This window comes from Eptesicus fuscus, chromosome 7 (genome assembly GCF_027574615.1).
Source record: "Eptesicus fuscus isolate TK198812 chromosome 7, DD_ASM_mEF_20220401, whole genome shotgun sequence".
In the NCBI taxonomy this organism is placed as follows: Eukaryota; Metazoa; Chordata; class Mammalia; order Chiroptera; family Vespertilionidae; genus Eptesicus; species Eptesicus fuscus.
Window position 1 is genome coordinate 28,901,864 of NC_072479.1, and position 25,607 is coordinate 28,927,470.

At 37.0% G+C, this 25,607-nt stretch overlaps 1 protein-coding gene across 1 annotated transcript; it reads left to right on the forward strand.

Moving 5' to 3' along the window:
* The first annotated feature begins 8,584 nt into the window (after positions 1 to 8,584).
* TSPAN19 (tetraspanin 19) lies at positions 8,585 to 24,975 on the forward strand. The gene is made up of 8 exons (XM_008143794.3): positions 8,585 to 8,650; positions 8,739 to 8,811; positions 15,090 to 15,214; positions 16,343 to 16,417; positions 19,926 to 20,036; positions 22,005 to 22,148; positions 23,648 to 23,731; positions 24,907 to 24,975. The coding sequence occupies exons 1-8, from the start codon at positions 8,585 to 8,587 to the stop codon at positions 24,973 to 24,975; spliced, it is 747 nt and encodes a 248-aa protein (XP_008142016.2).
* Positions 24,976 to 25,607: the final 632 nt, after the last annotated feature.

The window sequence follows — 25,607 nt, forward strand, 5'->3', positions numbered from 1 at the left end:
CTTCAGAGTAACTTAAAAGATTAAAGGTCATTAGAGTCACTGTATAGATGAGAACACACAGGTTTGAAGAGGTTACTTAACTGTCCATAGCCATTACATTAATAAGCAATGGGGGGATATGGACACATGTAATACCTTAATCAATAAAAAAAAATTTTTAAAAAGAACAAAATAAATATGTAGACTACAGTTGTAGATATTTCAGTGGAAAAATAAATAACTAAAACACCTGATTTTGAAGAAAAAAAAAGTAATGGGGGCAGAATCATAATTCAGACATCCTGAATTCAAACCCTACGTTCTTCACTACCAAATGGTCCCCAAGCTCAAGCTATTCATCTGCCCAGCAATCCTTCTGAACAGCTCCTTGTCTAATAATCTTCAAATTGTTTATCGTATCCCATTAGCAGATCAAAAAGTTAATTTAGCGTCTCTTGATTATCAAGTTTTAATGACAGGATAGGATAGAAAATATGCCAGAAAAGAAACTATAAGTGCACTATATATGCTAAAGATAAGAATTGTTTAAAAACAAACATGTTTCTAAAGTATGTATGTGAGCTTGAATTACAATGTAACCTATTTTTTGTTGTTTGTTTTATTGTGGCTCTTGGTAAAAATAATTTTGAAAATGACTGTACTAGTCAGCTATTATTTTATTTTAGACTATTTCAAACTTTCATTCTTTCCTCAAGTCCCTGGTCTTTCGACCTCTGACCTCTGTCTTCTTGGATTTGCCTCTCTCCCTCCCTCCTTCCCTACCTCCTTCCCTCCCTCCTCTCTCTCCTCTCCCTTCCTCTTTTTTCTCTTATTTTACTCATCCGTCTCAAAATCAACTTTTTTGGTGGATTCTACATGGAATTATGCTGAGAAACCAAAGCATGAGATACTTTAGGATTCCATTTATATAACATTTTTACATGCCACAATTTTATAAATGGAGAACATATAAGTGGTTGGTAAGAGCTGGGAGTTGATTGGGTTGGAAGAAGATGGTTATGATGATAAAAGGCCAACATGAGAGAACCTTATAGTGTTGGAACTGTTCAGTATCTTGATTGTGGTAATAGATAAGTGAGTATATTCAGATAATAAAAATTATATAGGACATATACACACACAAATAAGTACAAGAAAGCAGATTGTATCAATATAAATATCTTGGTCATATTATAATATAGTTTACAAAATATTATCATTGGAAGACACTGGACAGAGTGTACGAGGGATAGTTCAGTATTATTTTTTAAGACTGCATGTGAATCTACAATTACACCAGTAAAATGTAAAGATCCTAAGTACTCATTAGGAAAACAGTTAAATAAATTATAATGCAGCCATAGAATAGAATAATATACAAGTTCTTCAATAAAAATAAGCACACTTACTGTACTCCTCAGGAAATATAGCCACAGAGAAATAATTAAAAATGGCAGGTATCAGAAAGATATGCAGAGTAATATCACTCTTATGTAACCACACACACCCTTTATTTTTAGACAGAAACTTGCTGGAAGGCAATGAGGAACTTTTAATTTTCATTTCATACCTTTATGTTGAGTAATTTTTAAAATAATAAATATGCACTACTTTCATAATTTTAAAAGCTAGTTTAAAAATACTCAGTTTTATCCATAACCTTTCTCACCTAAAGGAAAACAAAATAACACCACTGGCGCAAAATGTGATTCTGTAATCAAACCAACTTAAAGTGCAATTCAAAGGTTAGGTTAAACTTTTTTTTTAACGTGCTATAAAGCAGAATACACAGGTATACAAAACTTTATGTAGAAAGGCAGGAGACTAGGGTAAAGGTAAGAGTCACTTCCATTATATGTCCCTCTCTGCTCATCCACTGATCTTTAGATCAGCCCTGTCCAATTACATATGCGAGCACATTTGTAATCTTAAATTTTCTAGTTAAGTAGCACCGTTTTAAGAATTAAAGAGAAACAGGTGATGTTAACTTCAATAATATATTTTATTTAACTTATTTATCCAAAATATTATTTCAACATGTAATCAGTTAAAAACTGTTATGAAGTTCAACCTAAAAAGGTTGCATTCTTGTTTGCAAACTAAGTAGTCAGCATCTGATGTGCACTTTACACCTGCAGCACATTTCAACGCAGACTGGCTGCATTGCAAACCCTCAAGCGCTTCCTTTAGCTGGTGGCTACCGGGCAGGTGAGTGCAGCCCTAGATTGATTCTGAAGTACGTGGCTACAGCAAACATTTAAAGTTTATAATGATTCACTTAGAATTGGCTAAAGCCGCTAAAAGTGGTAAATCTGAAGTAACTCTACCTTTCAACCATAGTTCAACTATAATAAAAGGGGAGCCAAATCTACTTTTTAAAAGTAACCAAAATTATGTATGAAAAAATAAAATAGGAGAAAGAAAGAATAGAGAAGAAGAGAGGGAGGGAGGGCACCGTCATTTAGGGACGGTCAGTCAGCGTAGATCACGTTTGACTGAGCTACCAAAATGCCCCAAAGCGAAGGCAGCCTGGAGCTTGGAGCCTCGCGCTGCAGCCCGCGGCGCCCTCCCGCTCTCGCCCTAAAGCCGGGTCTTGACCGAGAGGCTCCGGCTCGTCTGCGCTCCCACGGCGCTACCTCCTTCCCACCCACGAGCCCGACCTTGGGGAGCCCCAGCCTTGGCGGGGGGCGGCCTTGCAGGACAGGCCGCCTTTGGGGGGCCCCGGCCTGAGTGACTCCAGCTCACCCACCAGCAGCTAAATCCCTCCACCGAGGTGGAAGACAGCGCCCGGAGAAGCCAAACAAACTGTAACCACGGCAACAGCCAATCCCAAGGCAGAGGGACCGCGTTTCCCACCGGTGCCCCAGTGGGACAAACTATCTCCTTCTGCAAGTGGCAGGAACGCTGCATCTCAGGAGCTGGATGAGGAACTTAGGTAGATGTTAATATTTAAATAATTTTGGAAAGTAGTTAATAAAGAACTTTAAATTGTTTCTGATCTATCTATACTTATTACTTGCATCTAGTCAATGTTAAATTGCCTTTGTTCATTCCACAAAAACTTAATCCTGAATAGTGATTTATGGGGTCGGAAATATGAAAGGGGAGCTAATAAATTGTTTGCCTTCCATGACAACGGTTTCTTAAAAAAAAATAATAATAAATTATCACTCAATGTCTATCAAAAATCCTCTAAATGAATGAGTGGAATGAGAAATTAGAAAACTTATTTTCTAATTATGTTTTACTGTAAAATATTGACGTGACTCTCACTGTTTTAATATTAAATTTTAATTTTATGTACAAATCATGTGATTTAATTTTTATTTAAAATTAATCAAAGATTTTTGTGTGGAACAAATTTATAAAATACAAATGTGAAATTTAATTTGAGTTAGTAACAGATATTTCTGATTTTTATTGTTTTTAAGTTTGCAAACAAAGAATTAAATTCCAAGAGGAAGTGGCTATGCATGATTGCAAAAGATATCTGACATACAGTAAGCTAAAAGCAAACATTTAATTGAGCCTTTGAAAGGAAATAGACTCTATTGCTTGGTAACAATACTATAGTAAACTTGTATTGCATCAACTTAAGAATTAATAACAAAGTGAGAAATCAGTAGACTTTTGATATTAAAAAACATGTTAATGCCTCATTCAAGAAAGATGATTTTCAAAACTAAACTATTCCTGGTTTTAGATCTAATTAAATTTAATACTTTCATTATCAAAGTTCATGCTAAAATGCCTCCCCTCCCTTTTTTTAGTTTAGTTTTGTGGCTGGTTTATAGACTATTCAAACTCTTCACTTATAATGGTCAGACTAGCATATTATATTGAAATTCACATGTAAAAAGTTTAAGCTTAATTTTATTTATAATTATGAAAGTAGGATTTTCATATAATATATAATCTATTAGTAATCAATTATTCTAAAACTAATTTTAAATAGCTAATTTAGTAATCAGCTAACTTAAAGATGAAGTATAGATTGCTTTCCTTCATAAACCTTACCTTGCCAAACAAATTGAGGGCAAAAGTAAATATATTAAAAGTTCTTCTGGAGATGAATTAATCCATGATGAGTGTTACTACATCTCTTATATCCTCATGGTATTTTTACTTTGGCAAAAGACTGAAAACTATATCAATTAGCCATACCTTAGTGATCACTAATTAATATCACTAATTAAGGAAAAATATAACAATTATCTCAAATAGTTACAGATTATATATCAATTTAATTTGAAACTATTATTTAATGATGCATTGTTTAGCAGAAATCTATTTCATTGCAATCTTCCTAGAAATTATAGCCTAAAATTGTGTATGTTAGTTTGCCAATAACCTTTTAACCTGAGTAGGTTTTTTGATTTTATAAGTAATTTTTAATTACATTTTGATCTTATTTGAAAATCATCTGTATGTCTGCTTGGTTTATATCCTATTGAGCTAGCACAACATATTTACATAGAGAGTATATAATATTTATTGAGGAAATGAAAAGATGAAAGAGAACTGTTTATTCCTCAGATATCTGATAAGAATAAAATTTATTTGAAGATATTAATTGATGGTGGGCTTTAGATTGATAGTATTCTTTAGCAGATGACTTATTTTTCATATGGCAGTGATGTGATTTAAATACGCCAGAATATCATTGTAGTACTCGAATAACTGCATAGTAGGTGTTGGCTTGTTTTTTTTTCTTTTTCTGAAAGATGATTATTGAGCATTCATATATATTTTTTTAATATGTTTTTATTGAATTCAGAGAGGAAAGGAGGAAGAAAGAGAGAAACATCAATGATGAAGGAGAATCATTGATCAGCTGCCTCCTGCATGCCCCCTACTGGGGAATGAGCCCACAACCCGGGCATGTGCCCTTGACCAGAATTGAACCTGGGACCCTTCAGTCCGCAGGCCAAGGCTCTATCCACTGAGCCAAACTGGCTGAGGCAAGCCATCATATTTTTAATAGGCAACCAAAGTATTAGATTCTTAGACCTCTGCTTCTCTTTTCCCACTTAAAGACTATCCCAAATCTTCAGGTTCCCTCTCTAGCCCTCTTTGTACTCTCTTCCTGCAGCTGCCATGACCACCTGCTTCAGAGTCCATCACTTTCCCACGGTTCCCCTCCCATTTCCCATCCCCATGCCCACCTCCCTTGTATAACCTTAATATTTCTATACTAAAATGTGGTATAATGAGATTAATAGCTAGCATTTAGCCAGACACTGGGTTCAGTGCTTTATAAACATAATCTCATTAAGTTTTCACAACACCCCTATGAGGTATGTGCTATTATAAGGGTCATTTACAGATGATGACTTATATGGTATATATCTCTGGGTTTGAATCTCAGCTGTGCCACATATTATCTGGGTGGTATCAAGCAAGTTATTTTACTTTTCTGAGTTTCTTTCCTTATTGATAATTTTGAGAGTGATAGCATACTAGTGCTGAATTTGCAAAATTTTGATGGTCAAGGGAATCAGTAGAAATGAGACATTTTAGGGTATGGGATAATGCTAATAGTTTACATATTTAAGCTCTACAAACCCGGGTCAAGTTTCATCATGGCCTCTTTCTAACACCCAAGTGCTGGCAATTCTATTTCCTATTAGATCCCTCATATTCTGGAATTATTCCACCGCCATCTTGCAGTTCAGATCACATTCACTTCTCATGAACTAGTGCGTTAGCTTTGAAAATTGTCTCCCTGTCTTTGACTTCTGCACTGATGACAGAATTATGGTCCCCCAATACATTCAAAAAATAAAAGCAGATTTTAGCAGAGCATACACGATCTTTCACAATCTTTATTTCTCTAGCCTTACCTTTCATCTCTTGCCTCTCTGACCCATTCCCCAATGCACTTCACTGTAAAGTTTGTGGACACTGTGTTCTTCCATCTGTCTTGAAAACTTCCTACCTCTACCCCATTTTTATCTAACTGTCTTAGTCATTTTTCAAGGATCATCTCAAATTCATCTCCTCTTTGAAACTTCCCAGTTCCCTTTATTCCTGTCCTCCAACCCCAACAAATATTTCAGGTTTTAATATTTGACTTCTTGACAGTTTTTGTTATTTAAACATTTTTGTGTTCCTATCTCCTGGAACTTAGAAGGAACTTAAAAACAATAATAAAAGCAATTAGAGTATTAATTCATTAAAATGGCACAATGAATAGGTCAAATATTATAAATTATCCTTCCATACAGCATTTATACTATTAAAATCACCCCTGCTCTTGGACCATTGATAAACTAATCAGGAAATGAACAAAAGAAATACCGCACCAGGACTGTATTTGATAAAGTTAAAAACAAATTATTTGCCTACAGCGATAGAAAATATAGATCATTCATGCTACAAACATTTAAATAGGATCTGCACTGACTTGTTGTGTGTCTTTGTGTTTGCACATCTACATTTTCATTGACATGGTTTCCAGTATGTGGGGCTTGTGGACAGATCAGCACATGACATTTCCTCTTACTATTCTGTGCAAACATGACTGTGGGCTTCCTTGATTCGTTGCTTAGACACACTGTTTTCCGTGTTCTAGCTCTTTCACATGAACTCCTTGCTGTGGTCTAAATGTGTGCGTCCCCCAAATTCACGTTGCAATCCATATACCCACTGTGATGGTGTTAGAAGATGGGACTTTAGGAGGTGATGAATGGGATTGGTCCTCTTATAAAAAGAGATCCCACGTTGTACTCTAACCCCTTTCACCATATGAAGATACAAGAAGTTTGAGACCTGGAAGAGGGGTCTCACCCAGCCATACTGGCACCCTGATCTTGACTTCTGGCCTCCAGAACTATGATAATTTTTTATTTTTTTATTTTTTTATTTATTTATTTTACTTATAAGCTTCCTAGTCTGTGGTATTTTGTTTTAGTAGACCAAATGGACTAACACACTGCTGTTTTGAAGTTACTGTGAACATCTTCCTTACCAAATTGGCTGTCTTTGAGAGTGTTGAATTCTCACTTTTTTTTTTTACTTCTATACCATGTAACAGCATTTAGAAATTTCTTCTATCAGTTTCTGTAAGAACCTGTTTTTATTATCTTCTCATTTTGTAAAAGTATGCTTTAAAAAAAAGTCCAAATTCGTAAACATGTCAGAAAATTTTAAAACATTGATATGTAATAAAGCAACAACAGTAACAACAACAAAATGGGGTGTTGGTTTTTTTCATAGACATTTTAGGAAAATTGGCATGGGGAAAATTTTAGTTAAAACAACCTTAAGTTAGTTCCTTTCCTTATACTGTGTACCCTAATATAGACAAATTAAATAATTTAATCTATTCATTCATTCAACAGATATCTGCTGAGTACCTACTATATGCTAAATGATGTAGTTATAATAGTATACAAGACCTATTCTCTTCACATAAAGACCTCAGAGACTGCATAGGAAGAAAGACATGTAAAGAAGAAAATAGGCAAAAATTGAGGTCAGGCCAGCAAGACCTCAAGAGGAGCTGACTTTATTCTGGGAAAGAGTAGAGACATCCTATATAATAAAGAGGTAATATGCAAATTGACCTTCACACCCTCACACAAGATGGCTGCCCCTCACACAAGATGGCTGCCCCCATGGTCAAAGATGGCCATCCCCATGTGGTCAAAGATGGCCACCACAAGATGGCCGGCAGGGGAGGGCAGTTGGGGGTGACTGGGCCAGCAGGGGAGGGAGGGCAGTTGGGGCAGGACCAGGCCGGCAGGGGAGGGCAGTTGGGGGCAACTGGGCCAGCAGGGGAGAGAGGGCAGTTGTGGGGGGGACCAGGCCTGCAAGGGAGGGCAGTTGCAGGGAGGACCAGGTCAACAGGGGAGGGCAGTTAGAGGTGACCGGGTTGGCAGGGTAGGGCAGTTGGGGGTGACCGGGTAGGCAGGGAGGGGGCAGTTGGGGGCAACCTGGCCAGCAGTGGGGGGCAGTTAGGGGTGATCAGGTTGGTATGCAGAGGCAGTGAGGGGCGATCAGGCTGGCGGTGGGGGGGGGGCAGTTAGGGGCGACCAGGCAGGCAGGCAGGTGAGCAATTAGGAGCCAGCGGTCCAGGATTGTGAGAGGGATGTCCAACTGCCGGTTTAGGCCCGATCATTGGGTCGGGCCTAAACCGGCAGTCGGACATCCCCCAAGGGGTCCCAGATTGGAGAGAGTGCAGGCTGGCCTGAGGTAACCACCCCCATGCATGGATTTCATGCACCAGGCCTCTAGTGAAGATATAAAGGAAAAGAGAAAAGAGTGTTAAGACTGGAAACCAAATAAAATATTTTACTTTATGAAAATTGCAAATAGTTGAGTAAAGCAGCTATTGACATATTATAAAAATTCCTCTTGGTCTCAACTGTCTAGCCAAAAAATGCAGATAGAGAAAGACAGGTACAGTTTCAAGATAACGTCAATATGTTCTTATATTTAGAGGGCAGAAGGGAATGTGATATTGACCACTGGTATATATCAGTGGAAGGAAAATGTACAAATGTTAGTCAGCAGAATCATTTAAAGTTGTTACTATGGCAAGTGTTTATAGTACAAGTTTTGCTTATCTTTTCAGAATCATCAGTATCTTGGGAGAAAAAGAATGTTAAGGAAAAGCAAATCATTAATTTTAAAATACTTTCTTAACCTCATTAATGGAGCTTTCCTGGTAAGATTCTTCAAAATTATTTAGTCTAGAAAAAATGCAATGAATTTTTATTATCAATTACTAAAAATCACATTGACCTTTTTTGTAGGTTCTTGGACTTTTACTCATGGGATTTGCTGCATGGCTTTTATTAGATAGAAATAATTTTTTCACTGCTCTAAGTATGTACCTATTTTCATTTTTCTCTCTGAATTAAACAAGGCATTCCATTTTAAACAATTGCATGCATGATTTATTTGGCAGCTGGCAGTACTTCTCTAAAATTCATTTTTTTTCTCTGAAGGTCTTTGTCACTTGGTTTTAGAAACACCCTATTAAATGACAGGACTTAAATCCAAGACCATAAAGTAGAGAAAATTTTGAGAGAGAAAACTAGGAATTTTGGACAAGAGGAATGAGAGAAATGGAAGATTGTAATTATTCTACTAACTCTGGACCTTTACAAGGTAGACTTGAAAAGATAATGGAGATCAACATAGATTCACTACCCAAGTTAAATATTCTCTTCTAAACCTCAGTTACCATCTATTCTCATCACCACTTGTTTAGAAATAAAATATATTTCCTGTACAAACAACATAAGTGTCCATCGGTGGATAAATGGATAAAGAAGATGGGAGATGATAGATGATAGATAGATAGATAGATAGATAGATAGATAGATAGATAGATGATAGATAGAAGAATATTATTCAGCCATGAGAAAGAAGGATATTCTGCCATTTGTGACATAATGGATGGACCTTGAAAATATTATACTAAGTGATTTAGACAGACAGAGAAGGACAAATACTGTATGATATGACTTATATGTAGAATTTAAAAAAAAAACTTTATAAAAACAGAGTAGAATGGTAGTTATCAGAGCTAAGGAGTGGTGGAATTAGAGATATATTGTTTAAGGGTACAAACTTATAATTAGTAGATAAATATATTCTGGCAATTTTATTCACAACATAGTAATTATAGTCAACAACACTATATTATAATTCAAAGTTACTAAAAGACTGAATCTTAACTATTCACAATACAAAAAGAAATGATAAATATGTGATAGGCTAAAGGCATTAGTTAAGGCTACTATAGTAATCACTTTGTAGTATATAAATGTACCAAGCCAACACATGGTACACTTTAAACTTACACAATGTTCAATACCAATATTTCCCATAGAATTCTGAACTTGAGGTCAAAAGGTATCCAGGATTGTGAAATACAGAACCTATCAGCAGCCATATTTTATCTTATAAATTGAAGCACAGCAACAGCTGGTCTGGAGAAAAAAGTGAGAGGAGTCAGATTCCAAAGAGAGAGAGACATCATCCATCTCTGATTTTTGCAAAGGCCCAAATGCATCTCCATACTTTCCCCAGTGTGTTTGTTCAGATATCTTGTGCATGTCTCCAATATTTATTAAATATATTTTAACATTTTTTTTTTATTTTTACATATTTATGTAAATATATATTTAAATATTTTCTAAATATGAATACAGTAAGTGAATACATTTAACTTTATTTAAAAATGTTAGATATTTACATTGTCCTTATTTTACCATATCATGGTATGCTGTGGTCACTCTGGACTGAAGTTTAATAGCCTAAGGATTATCCTATATAATAAAAGGCTAATATGCAAATGGACCAAATGGCGGAACAACCGGTTGCTATGACATGCACTGACCACCAGGGGGCTTGTGCGGAACATGGTGGATGTTGGCTGCAGCGGGATGGTGGAGCCAGTGAGCGGCGGCGCCAGACCAAGGCATGTGCTGGTTGCTGTCATCGGGGCAAGCCTCTGGTGGTTACTGAAAATTCTTTGCTCCCACATGCCACGGTCCCACCCGGCACTCTCACCTGTTCCTGGCGCCGGCCCTGCTTGCACCTGCTGATGGCACCGGAGCTGCTGTTCACACCCACTGCCAGCGCCAGCCCCGCTTGTACCCGCAGCCAGCACTGGAGCTACCGCTCATACCCACTGCCGGTGCATAGCGCCAGTCCCAATCACTCAGCACCATCAGTGGGTGTGAGCAGCAGCTGCCAGCCTGATCGCCCCTGAAGGCTTTTCCACCTCCCCCTGCTCCAGAGGGGCAATCGGGGCAGTAGCCACCACTTGTACCTGCTGCTGGCGCCAGCCCCCATTGCTCCCCGCCATCAGTGGGTGTGAGCGGGGCTAGCACCGTCAGTGCGTGGGAGTGGCGGGAGCAGGGCTGCCAGCAGACAGGGGACTGGGGGCCACAGCGGGAGGGGCCAGGCAGGGGCACAGAGGATGGGCTGAGACCTGCCCCTGTGCCTACCATAGCCTCTCGGTCCATAGTTCCTTTCAAGGTGCACGAATTCATGCACTGGGCCCCTAGTTTTCATATAAACATACTCAGTTGGCAGAAAGGAAGAGATATTTCAAGTACTCAATGACCATATGTGGCTATTAGCTATTGTCTACCTTATTGGATATAGCAGATGTAGAACTTTTCCTTCATTTCATTAAGTTCTACTGGACAACACTGTTAATTATTAAATATATGGCAAAATCATCTACTATAAAAGCCAACCTATTTCTTAAAGGATATCAAGTAAGAAAAAAACATGTTTATAGAAAAAAAAATAAAGCTAAATAAAAAGGTTTAATATGTAATACAGTGCTGCAACATATTGAATAATTTAGCTAAACTTCAGCTATTCCTAAGTGCTTAGTATCTTTATTCTCTCCTCTTTGTATAATACTTTGCTTATAGAAAAGTATTCATGATGTCTGAGTGCATTAGGGATTTGCTCAGAGTAAGTAAATTGCTATGTGGACCTTTCTATTTCTCTTTTCCTTCACCATAATAATGACAATAGTCACTTCAACTTACGAAGTACTGACTGTGCCAGACACTGGGCAGAGCACTAATTTAATAATGTAGTGATTGTGTGCAACTCATTTTTTGTTCCTTTTCCCCCTCCATTTTGGACTTGACAGATAATTCTCATTAACCCTAATGTTCTTACTCATGAAAAAACCCCTGCAAAGGTAGCCAGAAACTTATTCTTTAAGGTTTTTTTTTTTTTTCAAACAAAATGGATATTTAATGTAACAAATCAGAGAGAGATTACTGCGTCATTCAGAAACCCCAGTTCTTTCTATATTGTTGCTCTGCTATTTCCTAAAGTTGTCCTTGATTGACTCAACACCAGGTTTGCTTTCTAGGATGTGAGATGTGCAAAAGAGAAGTAGAAGGCAAGTGATTTTCTTATTTAAAGATGGAAGGCTAAAGTTGCACACTTTATTCATGTATTTAAAATAGTAAAATCTCAATTATGGTTTCAGGATGTGGAATTGAAGATAACCATTTTGAGGCAAGAAATGTTGGGCCCTCCCCTCTTTGTTATCCCATCTTTCAATTAATTTACCTATTTTAAAAGTATTCTGCCCTCACCTCTCCATCTGTAATAACACCATGTGACCGAAAGTCCTCAACTGTCTTTTGCCACTGCAATAGCCTCTAATAGCCTTGTGCTCTGATCTCGTTTCTCAGCCATCTCCCAAATGCCACTGAAGTAATTCATTTAAAAGGCAAACTTAGCTATGTAACAGGAAAAGCCTTTCTCTGGCTCCCCATTGCCATTATTTATTCAAATGACAAATATGCTTATAGAGCATACTTTATATGTTGGTTGCTATTGTGAGCTGAGGATACAGTTGTATACAAGAAAGATAAAGGTCCTGTCCTCATGGATTTTAATTCTGGTGAAGAGGATTAGAAAACACCACATATCATGTCCATTATGTGTCCCCTGCCGAACCTCCCCATTCTCACCAGCCTCAAACAGTAAGCACCAGCCAAGCAGGGCTTCCCACACACAACGCGCTGTCCCGAGCCTCCAGATGCTTCTACTGTTCCACTGTAGGTATTTCTAATTGTCATTTAAAGCCTAAACTCGGGTGTTACCTTCTCCCCACCCGCTCCTGGATTAGGTGCTCTTGTACCCAAAAGTATGCTGCTAAATGTTTAACAGGTTTTGTGATGCAGAGTTTTGATTGATGGTATTTGTTGATTTCTATGGTTTAACCACTACTACCATGGTCAGTTTTATTATTTTTTTTTAATTTCTATTCTAAATAAACTCATTTGAATTTTAGTTTTAAAAGCTAAAATGTTGATAAAGATATGGAATAAGTATGATTATATTCAGCATAGTTATTAAAAAAGTGTTTATCTTTTAAAAGTATGCTAATATAAGAGATCATATTTAGCAGTAAGTTTTGACATTTTTATTGTGTGTACTTTTGTCAGTCCTGTTTTCCACCTTTCATCCATCATTTTATTATTATTTTTTCTGCTTTCTAATGGAGATGCTTAAACTTGAGGTAATGTGTTTTGGGAAGACTTTTAATATTAGTAATACTTTTAATATAGCACCTTTATCTTCATACGGCATTTTTGTGGGGGTTTTGTTTTTTTTTTTTGGAACTATGGTTTTATTAATTATTTATTTATTTGTTTATTTATTTATTTATTTATTTTTTTATTGTTTAAAGTATTACATATAGTAGTACATATATCTCCTTTTTTTCCCCCCATTGACCTTCCCCCAGCCTCCCCTACCACCTGTCGCATGCCCTCATCCACCCCCCGCCCCCCAGTGTCTTGTGTCCTACAATGGTCAGTTTTAAAGTGCCAATGTGAAGTGAGTTGGCTTTCATATTTTTCAAAAAATTAACAGTTGCCTTTTCCCCCCTCACCTGAGGATATGCTTTATTGATTTTTGAGAGAGAGAGAGAGAGAGAGAGAGAGAGAGAGAGAGAAGCAGAGAAACATTTATATGAGAGAGAAACATCAATCAGTTGCCTCTCATACCTGCCTGGACTGGGGATCAAATCTGCAACCTTTTTTGGTGTATGGGTGACACTCCAACCACCTGGCCAGGGCAGCAGTGCCTCTCATGAGCCAGAGCAAGTGGCTCCAGCACACAACTGCCTGTCCCATAGAACCGATGGCATATTTTATATATTTATTCTTCTTGCTTTTAAACAAATATTTACCAAGCAATTAGTGTTCTACAGTCTGTGCCATAGCATTAAGCATTTAACAGTTAATCTTTTGAGGCCCGGTGCACGAAATTCATGCACTGGGGGGTAGGTTCCTCAGCACAGATTGCGAGAGGGCGCAGGCCAGGCCGAGGAATCCCACCGGTGCACAATCGGGGCAGGGGAGGGACACAGGAGCTTGACCAACAGGGGAGGCACTGTGGGAGGGCTCCAGGGCATGTCCGACCCATCTCACTCAGTAACCTACTGGTCAGAGCATCTGCCCTCTGGTGGTCAGTGCACGTCTTAGCGACTGGTTGACTGGTCAACTGTCTGCCCTCTGATGGTCAGTGCACATCATAGCCAGTGGTTCAGCGGCCTTAGCATATCATTAGCATATTACACTTTGATTGGTTGAATGGACAACCAGACAACTGGACACTTAGCATATTAGGCTTTTATTATATAGGATATCCCTCTAGAAAGCTCAATCTAGATGTGGAGAGAATAAAATATAGCTTTAATAGGGCCATATTAGCAATAAACTCAGGGTAGCTTTTGAACATAATTTAGGTACTTAAATTTTTTTGATGAATAAATAAATAAATGCATATTTGAATGTACATTAGTTGTCGAAAAGTTCATCTTAGTGAAACACAAAAATTAAACTGGAACACATGGTTTTTCCTCTGGGCAGGATGCAAAGGTGATTTCCCAGGTTCTTATCCAGGTGGATTTGAAGAATGAAGCCACTGACAAAAGGTGGTATAGGAAAAGGTGGCAATTTATTGGGAAACAAGCACAGAGTCCCACGTGGGGACGGGGAGAGAGACCCAATAAGTCCCTCTTTCTTAAGGTTTATAAAGGCTGCAGTTCTTTGTGTCCTGATATCCCCTCTGATTGGTCACTAGAGCAGCTTCAGAGCTCAAACCCCACAGCGGGGTTCCCCTCTTTTTCTCCCTTTTGTTTTTCTATTTCCTGTGGCTTTCCTCTTTATTCTGTGAGTGAGTGGATTCCTCTCCCTTTATTCTGTAAATGTGTATCTTCTAGCTGCTCCCAGTTTTTGCAGCCCTGCAGTTCGGTTCTCCCCCATGGGCCCCCTAATTCCTAAAACTTCCTAAATCTGCCTATTTTACCCCTAAAACCTCCATTCATTAGAAAAAATATGCTTATTTTTATGGAAGTTAATTAAGATAAGGCAAAGGTAAAGATTTCTTCACAAACTGAAGAAATTCTCCATCATGCCATTAAAAGAAGAAAAGTTGTTTCTGTAAGTAAGTAAGAGGGTCTAGAAAAAAGTTTTTAAAAGAGTGAGAAAGAATCCTAGTAGTTTGGCAACAGCTGCTTAGAGAAAATTTGGGTTGCTGCATTTATCACTAAATAGAAAACAAATATTACTTAATAATAAGTTATTTTATTATTTCCACAGATGAAAGTAATCACTTGATAGTATATATTTTTGGAATTTTGATTGGAACTGGATCAGCTATTGTTCTTCTTTTTCTCTTGGGTTATTTGGGAATTCAATATGAAGTCAGATGGCTCCTAATTCTGGTATGTATTTCATTTCAATAGCCTGAAAGTATATCTTTGATTTTGAATGTCCAAGTCACACTATTGAACTGAATGATTTATGTTATCACAGCATTTCAGTACAGTGTTCTCTTGGGCATAAGGCAACTAAATCTACCCCTTTCAAGAAAGTGCTCTAGGTAGAATTTGAGGGGAGAGTTTTTCATGGATCAAATCTGTACTTCAATACTTGTGCACTTACATATTAATTTTTAGTACACAGTCAATAGGGATCTGTTTTTTAAGGTGAACTACAATTAACTAACTTAGGAGTATGAAGACTAATATCAGTATAAAGTATATTCAAGTCAACAAGCATTGTAGTTTAGCATGCAAAAGGAAACACATCCTGTGGTCAGCACATTTTCTCCTTGTGTGCATGCCATGTAGGAAACTGACTTATAACTGAGATAAAAATTTATTATTTAACAAAGAGAAATGTAACTGCTGAGAAGAGCAAACTCTAGCCTCTGGCTAGTATTCTCTCTCCCAAGACATAACAAGAAAAGATAAATTACAATCAGGAATATAAACCGAACATGAGCCATTTGGTACATATGGTAGCTATAGATCACAACTAACACACTTAGATGGGCTATAGTGTTTAACATTTCTTTTAAATCTAATTAATTTTAATTCACAGGCATTCTACTGTCAAGAAGATAAATAATAAATTTAACTGCAGTGATTGTGTCTTGCTGGGAAGAATACAGAAATACTTTTCATGTAGCACTAAAGGTCTGGATGGTCACTCTAGACACTGATTTTTAGTCTACTCTGGTCAAGGGAACTGACTAATTGAATTTCCTTCTGTGACGGTTTTAGATCTGAATGAAGATGGTATCAACAACATCTCCTTAGACCACATAATCTGTGAGGGTTCTATCACTTCCTTCTCTCTTGCTCTTATCCAAATGCTCATTGATAATTTTTTTCCTTTGCTGTTTTGTCTTAATAATTTTGATATTGTATATGAGAACCGGAAACTTCAGCAATATCTATGTGTATTTTAAGACTGAGTATTTCATATCGTGTACACTTTCCCATCATTGTAGCATCTAAAAATATGTTAAAAGCATAGTTGTCATCTCTATTTTTCTTCTGTTTTAGTATGCAGTACTGTTAATGTGGGCCCTTGGTGTTCAGGTTGTACTTTCAGCACTCATCTTCACAAAGAAAGAGGAGGTATGGAAAGATCAGCCTTTTTTAAAAAAAAAAAAATCTAAAGAAAATTGAATACATTAGATTTTTGAGACCTATAAGCCTATATTAAAAGCTAAAAGTAAATGTCTCTGGGGATAAAAAGAGTCAATGAAAGTACTAGAATTCTGTACAGGAAGGGGCCAGGTGTCAGATGGGAAGGGTGGATTTGGGAACTTGTCTTTTACTCTGCTTGCAGAAGACTGAGAATGTACAAATAATAAAGAATGTGTGGGAAATGTGCTGAGTGTGGGAAAATCCAAAATTGGCCCCCCAGCCCACCCTGGCTACCACTGCTGACCCAATCACTTTACTATATTCTCTTCTATAAGGAAATATTTTCAACTTTTATTCATTTAAAATTTAATAATTTCATTAAGTAGACTGGAAAAAAAGATAGGCTGAATAATTCATGTATTTTGCACCAGTATGGCCATGAGTAAGATAGTTAAATTAATTAGGTAAGTTCAAAATAACACATAATAAATTGCATGAAGAAACTTTTCATAACAAAACCTACCTATTACAGCCTAAGGTTACTTTTAATCCTTCAAGAAATGTCTGTTTCAGGGTAGTTGAGGCTGTCTTTGTATTAGTGGAATTGTCCTATAGTAAAAAGAGCATGGACTTGAAGTCATACAGATTTGCATATGACTAGATACTTAATAGCCTGAAGCCTAGTCTTCATCTGTATCCTCTGGTTAATGCCTATTTACCTTACAGAGAAACTGACAATTTTCAAAGTTCCTGTCATAGAGTAGCTATTCAAGAGTCCTCTTCCTCCCCTTCATTAATTTTAAATGAGCTCTTGATTAATTCCTTGCTTCCTAGCATTCAAATTATCTCTATATGTAGGCACCTATGTAATGGCCAAACCCAACAAAATCTTCCTTTAGGATACCATTGCCCTCCACCTTTATTAGCTATCTTATACTTAGCATCTACCCTGCGTATCTAACCACTCAGGGCCTGTTGTTAATGGCCTGGCATTTGTAGCTAAAATTTCTTCTCTCTACATACAAAATGTGTGTGTGTGTGTGTGTGTGTGTGTGTGTGTGTGTGTGTACAGCAGGTAAGTTCTGTAAAGCTGCTTTGGTGGAAAAGCACTAGTTCCCAACCAATAAGCTTCTAACTAGTGATAGAACTAGTGATAAAACCTGAATATAGTATAACTAGAGGCCCAATGCACGAATTCATGCACAGGTGGGGTCCCTTGGCCGGTGATCGGGGCCAATTGGGGCCATCTTGCCCAGTCCCAATCAGGGCCAATGGGTGCCAGCCAGCCAGGGAGGGACTGCAGGAGGTTGGCCTGCCGGCTGGGGAGGGACCATGTGAGGGCTCCAGTGTGTGTCCGGCCCTCTCGCCCAGTCCCGATCAGCCAGACCCCAGCAGCAAGCTAACCTACCAGTTGGAGGGTCTGCCCCCTGGTGGTCAGTGCACATCATAGTGGCTGGTCAAGTAGTTGACCTATTGGTCAAACACAGCATATTATGCTTTTATTATATAGGATACTTAAGAAACCCTAACACATAAATATAGTGTATCACTCTCACCCATATTTACTTAAGTATTATTCACATACTTTTCTCTATAAACTTTAAGAATAATAAAAATCATCTATATATATATAAAAAAGCTAATATGCAAAGTGTCCCTTTGGGAGTTCCACTGAGAGACCGGAAGTTTGATCGCTCACTATGACCACTATGATGTGCACTGACCACCAGGGGGCGGCACGAAATGAAGGGCGGTCCAGGCTGGCAGCTGAAAGGCCCTGATCGCTGACCAGGCCTAGGGACCCTACCCATGCATGAATTTCATGCACCAGGCCTCTAGTTTGATAATAACTACCATGAGCCAGAGACTGTGATAAGCATGTTCTAGGCATTATATTATTGATCCTCCTAGAGAAGGCGTCCTCAAACTATGGCCTGTGGGCCACATGCGGGTGTTTTTGCCGTTTTGTTTTTTTACTTCAAAATAAGATATGTGCAGTGTGCATAGGAATTTGTTCATAGTGTTTTTTTAAACTATAGTCCGGCCCTCCAACTGTCTGAGGGACAGTGAACTGGCCCCCTGTTTAAAAAGTTTGAGGACCCCTGTCCTAGAGCTGTGTTAATCCTACTTTCTAGTATAGGAAACTGAGGCTCTGAGAGGAGAAATACTTGCTTAAATATATCATGGCCAAATGAAAGCCTGGACTCGAACCCCTATTAACTCATCCCAGAGAAGAACAGCTTTGTTTACATTGATTTGTCTTCTACATTCAAAGTCGATTAAACTTTTAGGAGCCTCTAAATCTCTTATGTTATTCACAATGCCTAATTCAGTTTTGGAGATGCATTAGGACTTCAAGGATGTTTGTCAAATTAAATATGTGTGAAGGAATTTTATTTATATAGTAGTCGCCCAGATTATTTAGGAAACTCATTTTACTCTTATGTACAAAGGTGTGATTTATAAGTGCTTTGAATCTCCCAAATAATGCTTAGAGGGTAAATGAGAACATGAGTCTGTCCTCTCCTGGCAACACTATAGAATGCAAAATATCATTTTCTATTCTAAATAAAAATTAACTTAGAGAATAAGTTAGATAACCTGTAGCTCTAAGTAACATTTTATGTTATTCTAATCTTCTTACATATATTAAAGCATAGATATATAAGTAACTGCATAAGGGTTTGACTTGTACAGATGTTTTAATTATTATAGTATTCTCACCAGTTATTTAATTTTCATTATTCAAAGACAGCAAAATATAAGGAAATGTCATTAGCCTGGAATTTAAATAAAACATATACACTTTGTGGCCATATTATTATGATCTCTGAATGCATATTAATCTGGCCACTCAGTGTGTGTGTGTGTGTGTATGTGTGTGTGTGTGTGTGTGTGTGTGTGTGTGTGTGTGTGTGTATACATATATATATATATATATTAGAGGCCCGGTGCATGAATTTGTTCATGGGTGGGGTCCGGCCAGCCTGGCAAGGGGGAGGGGACATGGGCAGTTGGCCGGCCTACCTGCTGGTCAAACTCCTGGTCAAGGGGACAATTTGCATATTAGCCTTTTATTATATAGGATATACACTGAGTGGCCAGATTATTATGCATTCAGAGATCATAATAATCTGGCTACTCAGAGTATAGACGTCTCAGCTCCTCTTCCTTATTCATGTAAACAAAGCAAATAATTAAATTCTCTGAGTATCTGTCTTTTTGTTCATAAAATGGGAATAGTATTTGTTCTTTGTAAATTTTGGCATTTTTGAGGACCAAATTAGAGATGAGTTATGAAAGTCATGAACTTTTGAATGCTTAAGTAAAACCAAATACATCAGTATTCACTGAGATTGCTAAAAATAGGTATAAGGAAGAAAAAAAGCTTTTAGACATAAGCAGAAAACAAAAAAACTAACTTTGAATACCCTTTTATGAGGAGACATAAGGAAAGTTCCCATCAAAATTTCAATTTTTATCCAATTTTCAACAGGTTCACCAAGTATGGCATAATGAAATTGATTTAGTCATTTCTCAGTATGGATCTAAAGATGTGCCTGAAGACATACTTAAGTGGACTATTCTGAATGCTTTACAAAAAACAGTAAGATAAATTAGCATAAAACTAAAAATTAGATGTCAGAGGTGATCACTGTAGGATAGAGAGGAATAGAGGGAAGGGTAGAGGATAGGGACTGAGAAATGAGACATTCTTTTATTTCTTCCAAAACAAATAGGGAATAATTACATTGTCTCCACTTACAGATCTTAGTTGTATCTTTCTTTTGTTATATACAGCTCCTTTTCTGGGTTAAGTGATGTGCATTTTAACCTGGTTTCCCTAGAAAAGTGTTGGTGGTTTTTGCCAAGTAGGGTCATTAGTCCTCCTGCACCCTTGGGAGGTATGTGTGAGCACAGTCCTAGCTAGGAGCAGAGTAGCACGATGGCTCCCACTTGAGCCTGCATGTTTGGATTGCCACAGTAGCTTTGTGATCCTGGACAAGTAATTTTCTTAACTTCACATTTCATATTAGTAAAATGGGCAGAATAACTCCTACCTCTAGTTGGCAGGAATAAATGAAGTAACAGAGAGAATATTTAGAAAGCCTTAGATCTGGAACATAGTAAGCAGCTAATACTTATTAGCTAATGTTGTTAGGGTTATTATTGAACAGTTCAGCTATTTCTGGGCAGTGAAGGGAATTGGTATGGTCAGCCAAATAATTTACAGGAAGAGATCAGCACCTGGAATGTAGCATAGTAAGTGCTTGATAAAGAAAGTAGCAAACATTTACATAGTTCTAGTTCTTTTTGTAAGTGCTTTGCATGTATTAACTCACTTAATCCTCCCAACCAATGAGGTCAAACTATCATTCTCATTTTATAGATGGAAGACAGAGAGATTCAGTAACCCAGCCAGCATCACCCAGTTAATAAGTGGCAGAGCCAACATCCAGTCCCAGACAATCCAGCACTAGATTTTGTATTCTTAACTGCCACTGTAGATGCCTCACATAGGAATAGTTCATTATTTTTAGTACCCTTACTAAACAAAATGCATTTTAGAAGAATTGAAATGTAATTATAAATGTTTTATTCTGCATATGTTTTCTCTGATGTATGTGAACTGTAGAGGTATTCCATTTCCAGATTGCATTACAACCTTTTTTTTTATGGTCATAACTGATAAATGGGAAAACAATTCTATGTATGATATTGCTATCATTAATGAGAATCCAGCTTAAAGTTCCTAACCATGGACATAATTGGTATATTATACGTAGGTTTGATTGATTTAACTAACGTTTAATATCCAAGCTCTAAAGCACTATTATACTCATTCAACATTCCTAAGTTCTTGTCAAAATTGTTGGTACATATTATGACATAGACAATACTGATGCTATAACTTTCAATAACAAGTTTAGAAAACAAGGAAATATTCACTTTAACCTTCTCTTGTTTTCTAGGTGTCAAATATATAAACTGATTTTTTTCACATCCTCCCAACTCAATAGGATAGGAAATGAGGCATTTATTAGATGTTTGATCATCTCTATGACTATCTTCCTTATTATCTTTTTGGTTCTTTGTTGCAGTTTTTCACACAATACAAAATTGAAAGTTAACATCTCACATTAATCCTAAAGAAAGTAGATTAACCCTCTAAATGTATATTAAACACATATGGCAGCATAGTGGGGATAAATATAAAGAAAGATAACTGCTATAGTTCAGAAGAGGATTCTTTCTTCTATGTTCTGGCCTGAAACATGGTTGTGGATTTGGTAAATCAAGCATACCTTTCATTCTGGACTCCTATAAATAAATTCAGATATAACAATTTCAGCCAAACATAGTCCACTTATCAAGTAAAGATCTTTACCTCTTGCTGACATCAACAATAGCAGCAACAATGTAATAGATTAAACAAATGTGTACTTACTTTACTTAATTCACTACATTTTAACAGAGAATAAATTTATCATGAAAACACTTTATGTGTATGGGCATTATATAATTAACTGCATTTTGAATATTTTATGTTAAATTCATAAAATCTTTTTCCTAGTTGCAGTGTTGTGGCCAACACAATTACACAGATTGGATAAAGAATGAGAATAAAGAAAATTCAGAACAGGTACCATGTTCTTGCACGAATTCTACATTAAGAAAGTGGTTTTGTGATGAGCCACTGAATGCAACTTACTTAGAGGTAAAGATAAGTCAAAGCTGCTGCAAATATTTTACAGTGCCTTTTTAAAAATTTTATTTTGCAAGTCAATTTAGAATTCTGAGCCAATTTTTATATAAAGACAATGTTATTTCTGGTGGTTAGGTTCTTCAATGACTTATCTAAATTGAACTTATATTTAGGTGATTGCAGTACTATACTATCTCAGGTATCTTACCTAATAATAGACAAACATGTAAATTGACCGTACCTCTCCTACACCACCAGCCAATCAGGAGTGATATGCAAATTAACCCAACAAAGATGGCAGTTAATTTGCATACACAGGGGCTGAGTGACGGGGGTGGGTGGGATGATTGCATTGTTGCCATGGCGACAACGCAGGCATTCTGCCCCACCCCGGGTCTCACAGGGCCTCTGGGCAGCATGGGAAGGCGGGGCTGGAGCGGAAAGAGGCAGCTCCCAGAGCTGAAAGAGGCTGCTCCGGGGCCTGAGCGGAAAGGAAAGGAAAGCCCATTCAAGCACGAATCTTCGTGCATCAGGCTTCTAGTATAATAAATAAGTAAACTTTCTGGGATTATGTGATCTGGTAAGTGCTACTGGAACTTGGGATGCCTTCAACCTTTCTCCTCAGCCTTCCTTTCCAAATCCTTGAAGAGGAAGGAGGCACTATTGGCAACTCTTGTTGAGAGGCTGCCATACCAGTATTAAAGAGTATGGAGATTGGCAGAAACTGAAGGGAGGGGATCCCAGCAATGACAAAAGTGGTATTCAGGTAAATTTGGCAGAATTGAGAGTACAGGTTCACCTGGAGCAATGACTATTTTCAGGTATGGAATATTGATGAACTAGAGATTTCCATCCCAAGAACTTCTAATACTTTGTATAGTTTATTTACTAATGTTAAGATGTATCTTTTAATTATATAATTTATTCATAGATAAATAGAGGATTTAAAAAAAATTTTTAAAATATATTTTTATTTGATTTCAGCGAGGAAGGGAGAGGGAGAGAGAGATAGAAACATCAATGATGAGAGAGAATCATTGATTGGCTGCCTCCTGCACGCCCACACTGGGGATTGAGCCCGACAACCCGGGCATATATCCCAACTGGGAATTGAACCAGTGACCTCTTGGCTCCCGAGTTGACACTCAGCCGCTGGGCCACACCTGGCTGAGCTAGAGGATTTTTTTTGAAGCTTCTGCTATTTGGTTACTAATAATTTTAGGTGCTAGTTATATACCCTATTAAGTTACACTTGTCTGCAGTTAAATCCCTCTAAAACAATAAATTTCTGATTTCAATTGCATGACAACATCTTAGTAACTTTAAAAGTAGCAAGCAAGGTGTCCTGTCATCATATGAAGCTTCCTGGATTCCTTGTCTCCAGTTAGACACTGACTTGCTTTTCAGACTTTATTAAATGTTTGATTTCTATGTCTCTTCTTATTGGTAACAGAATTACGTATAAAACTATGTCAATCTCCGAGTTATTTTAAGTGACTTTTTTTCCTTAGGGTTGTGAAAATAAAATCAACGCATGGTATCAAGCTAATGCTTTATCATTAATTGGCATTAACTTTGGACTTTTGGTTTCAGAGGTAAGGTTTTGTTCCTGTGTTTAAAGATAGAAATATTAACTATAAATAATACAGAATAATCTATGGAACAAACAGATGGAGACCTAATCAAACAAGTTAATCGAATAGGAGCCAGGATCTTGAGACTGTTAGCACTAAGAGAGGGATAGGTCCAGCTGGAGGTGATATCCCTAAATCAGCTAAGTCAGTGGGGATTGTTAATAAGGGGTCACACTGGCCGGTATCATATAATTTCACTGCTTTGTGATATTAAAAAAATACTTCCTATCTCAGCAGCCAGAGCACCATGTTGGCAAGTTGGCAAACTTCTGAAATCTAGGCAGATGTTTGACATTAGTAAATCTATTCACTCATAGACGCATTCATTCATTGAGATAATTTGGAGGGTGGTGAATATCTGCTGTCATTCAGATACTGTACTAGATATTGGAGATACAGTGGAAGCAACATAGACATATTTCATGACCTGAAAGGTGCCAGCTACAGAGCTGAGATTTAGAAGCAAGACTTCATTTTCCAGTCTCAGTGACAACTGATAAGCAAGTAAAGGCTATGGATTCAAGAAAACTGTAAGTGGACAGATTATTACAGTGCATACTATAACATTGGAATGAACATATAATACACAGTTTGGCCAAATTAGGATGACAGTTTTAATCGCTGAATGATGGTAAACCAAGACATTCTTACAAGCATTAGCATAGTTATTTTGAAATGGTTTTGTGTCCAAGCTGAGGAGTGTAAGGAAAGACTGAGGGGGTGTGTTATCTGTGCTCCATTTACTAGCTACCTTTTAAACACTACTTTTCATAATCCTGTGCCAAAAAGAGGCAGTTTTGTAAGATTGATGATATGGTTAGAAAGATGAACAAAAAACAGATCAGCAGTTCATCAAGGCAGCTAGTCCAATGATAGTCCATGTAATTAAAATTTAACAGTCTATTCATTCTAGTCCCCTCTATAAATGAGCTTGGTGACAACGAGGTTACTCTAGAAGACTCTCTCTGCAGACTTCTCATTCACAACCATATGTACCTTACTCTGAAATTTCTCATGCTATTTGATCTTTTTTTCCCTTTACAGAATGCATTTTAGTGATTACACAGTAAATGCTGACATTGTAAATTATTCTTATTGATTACATTTTGATCTGCTATTGTTTCCTTTTCTTCCAGGTTTTGCAAATCTCATTAGCTGTCTCTTTCTTCAGACATATCAAGAACAGAATATTTGCAGAAATGTGATCTTTGGATTTTAATTTGCCTGGAAGAAACCAGTTAATTCGCAAAATAATCACAATATATTGTTTTATTCCAAAAAGGTTCTGAATTACTTTAGTGATGTTTAGGAGTCATTGGAGTCATTGGTTACATGTAACATAAAATTTTTGAAATTATAATACATCACTCCATGAACTTTTTATTAATTTGGTTTTTCAACATATCAGATATTTCAAAATATCAAAATATTCTGCAGTTTAGAACTTTACCTTGACTTATTTTCTGAATTCAGAGGATATCACAGATATTAAAATCAAAATGTAGTTAAATGCTACCATATATTTTGAGTTTCTTATATAGAAAATATTAAGCAATTATAGCATGTACCTTACATTTGCAAATTTTAAAATGATGCTGATTTATAGGAAATTTAAAAGAAAGATTGAAAATCTTCATGATATATCTCTACTGAACTAATCATTTATTTCTTCTGATAATGCTTACAAATTAATAATAAACTTAAAATTTTAGAGATTTGAATATATTTCGGTGGCAATAATATCATATTAAAATAACAATGTTTTTAAACTGTGGTAGAAAAAAATCTATTCTAAATGATCTCTGAATTCCAATACTCTACTTGCTCTTCATTTGCT

What these genes read in the sequence shown, in the direction of transcription:
- TSPAN19 (XM_008143794.3), top strand. Translation starts at nt 8,585, where the DNA reads ATGTTAAGGAAAAGCAAATCATTAATTTTAAAATACTTTCTTAACCTC. An exon ending in TCATTAATGGAGCTTTCCTG is followed by an intron (nt 8,651 to 8,738) that starts GTAAGATTCTTC and finishes CCTTTTTTGTAG; the next exon opens with GTTCTTGGACTTTTACTCAT. An exon ending in TGAATGCAACTTACTTAGAG is followed by an intron (nt 22,149 to 23,647) that starts GTAAAGATAAGT and finishes TTTTTTCCTTAG; the next exon opens with GGTTGTGAAAATAAAATCAA.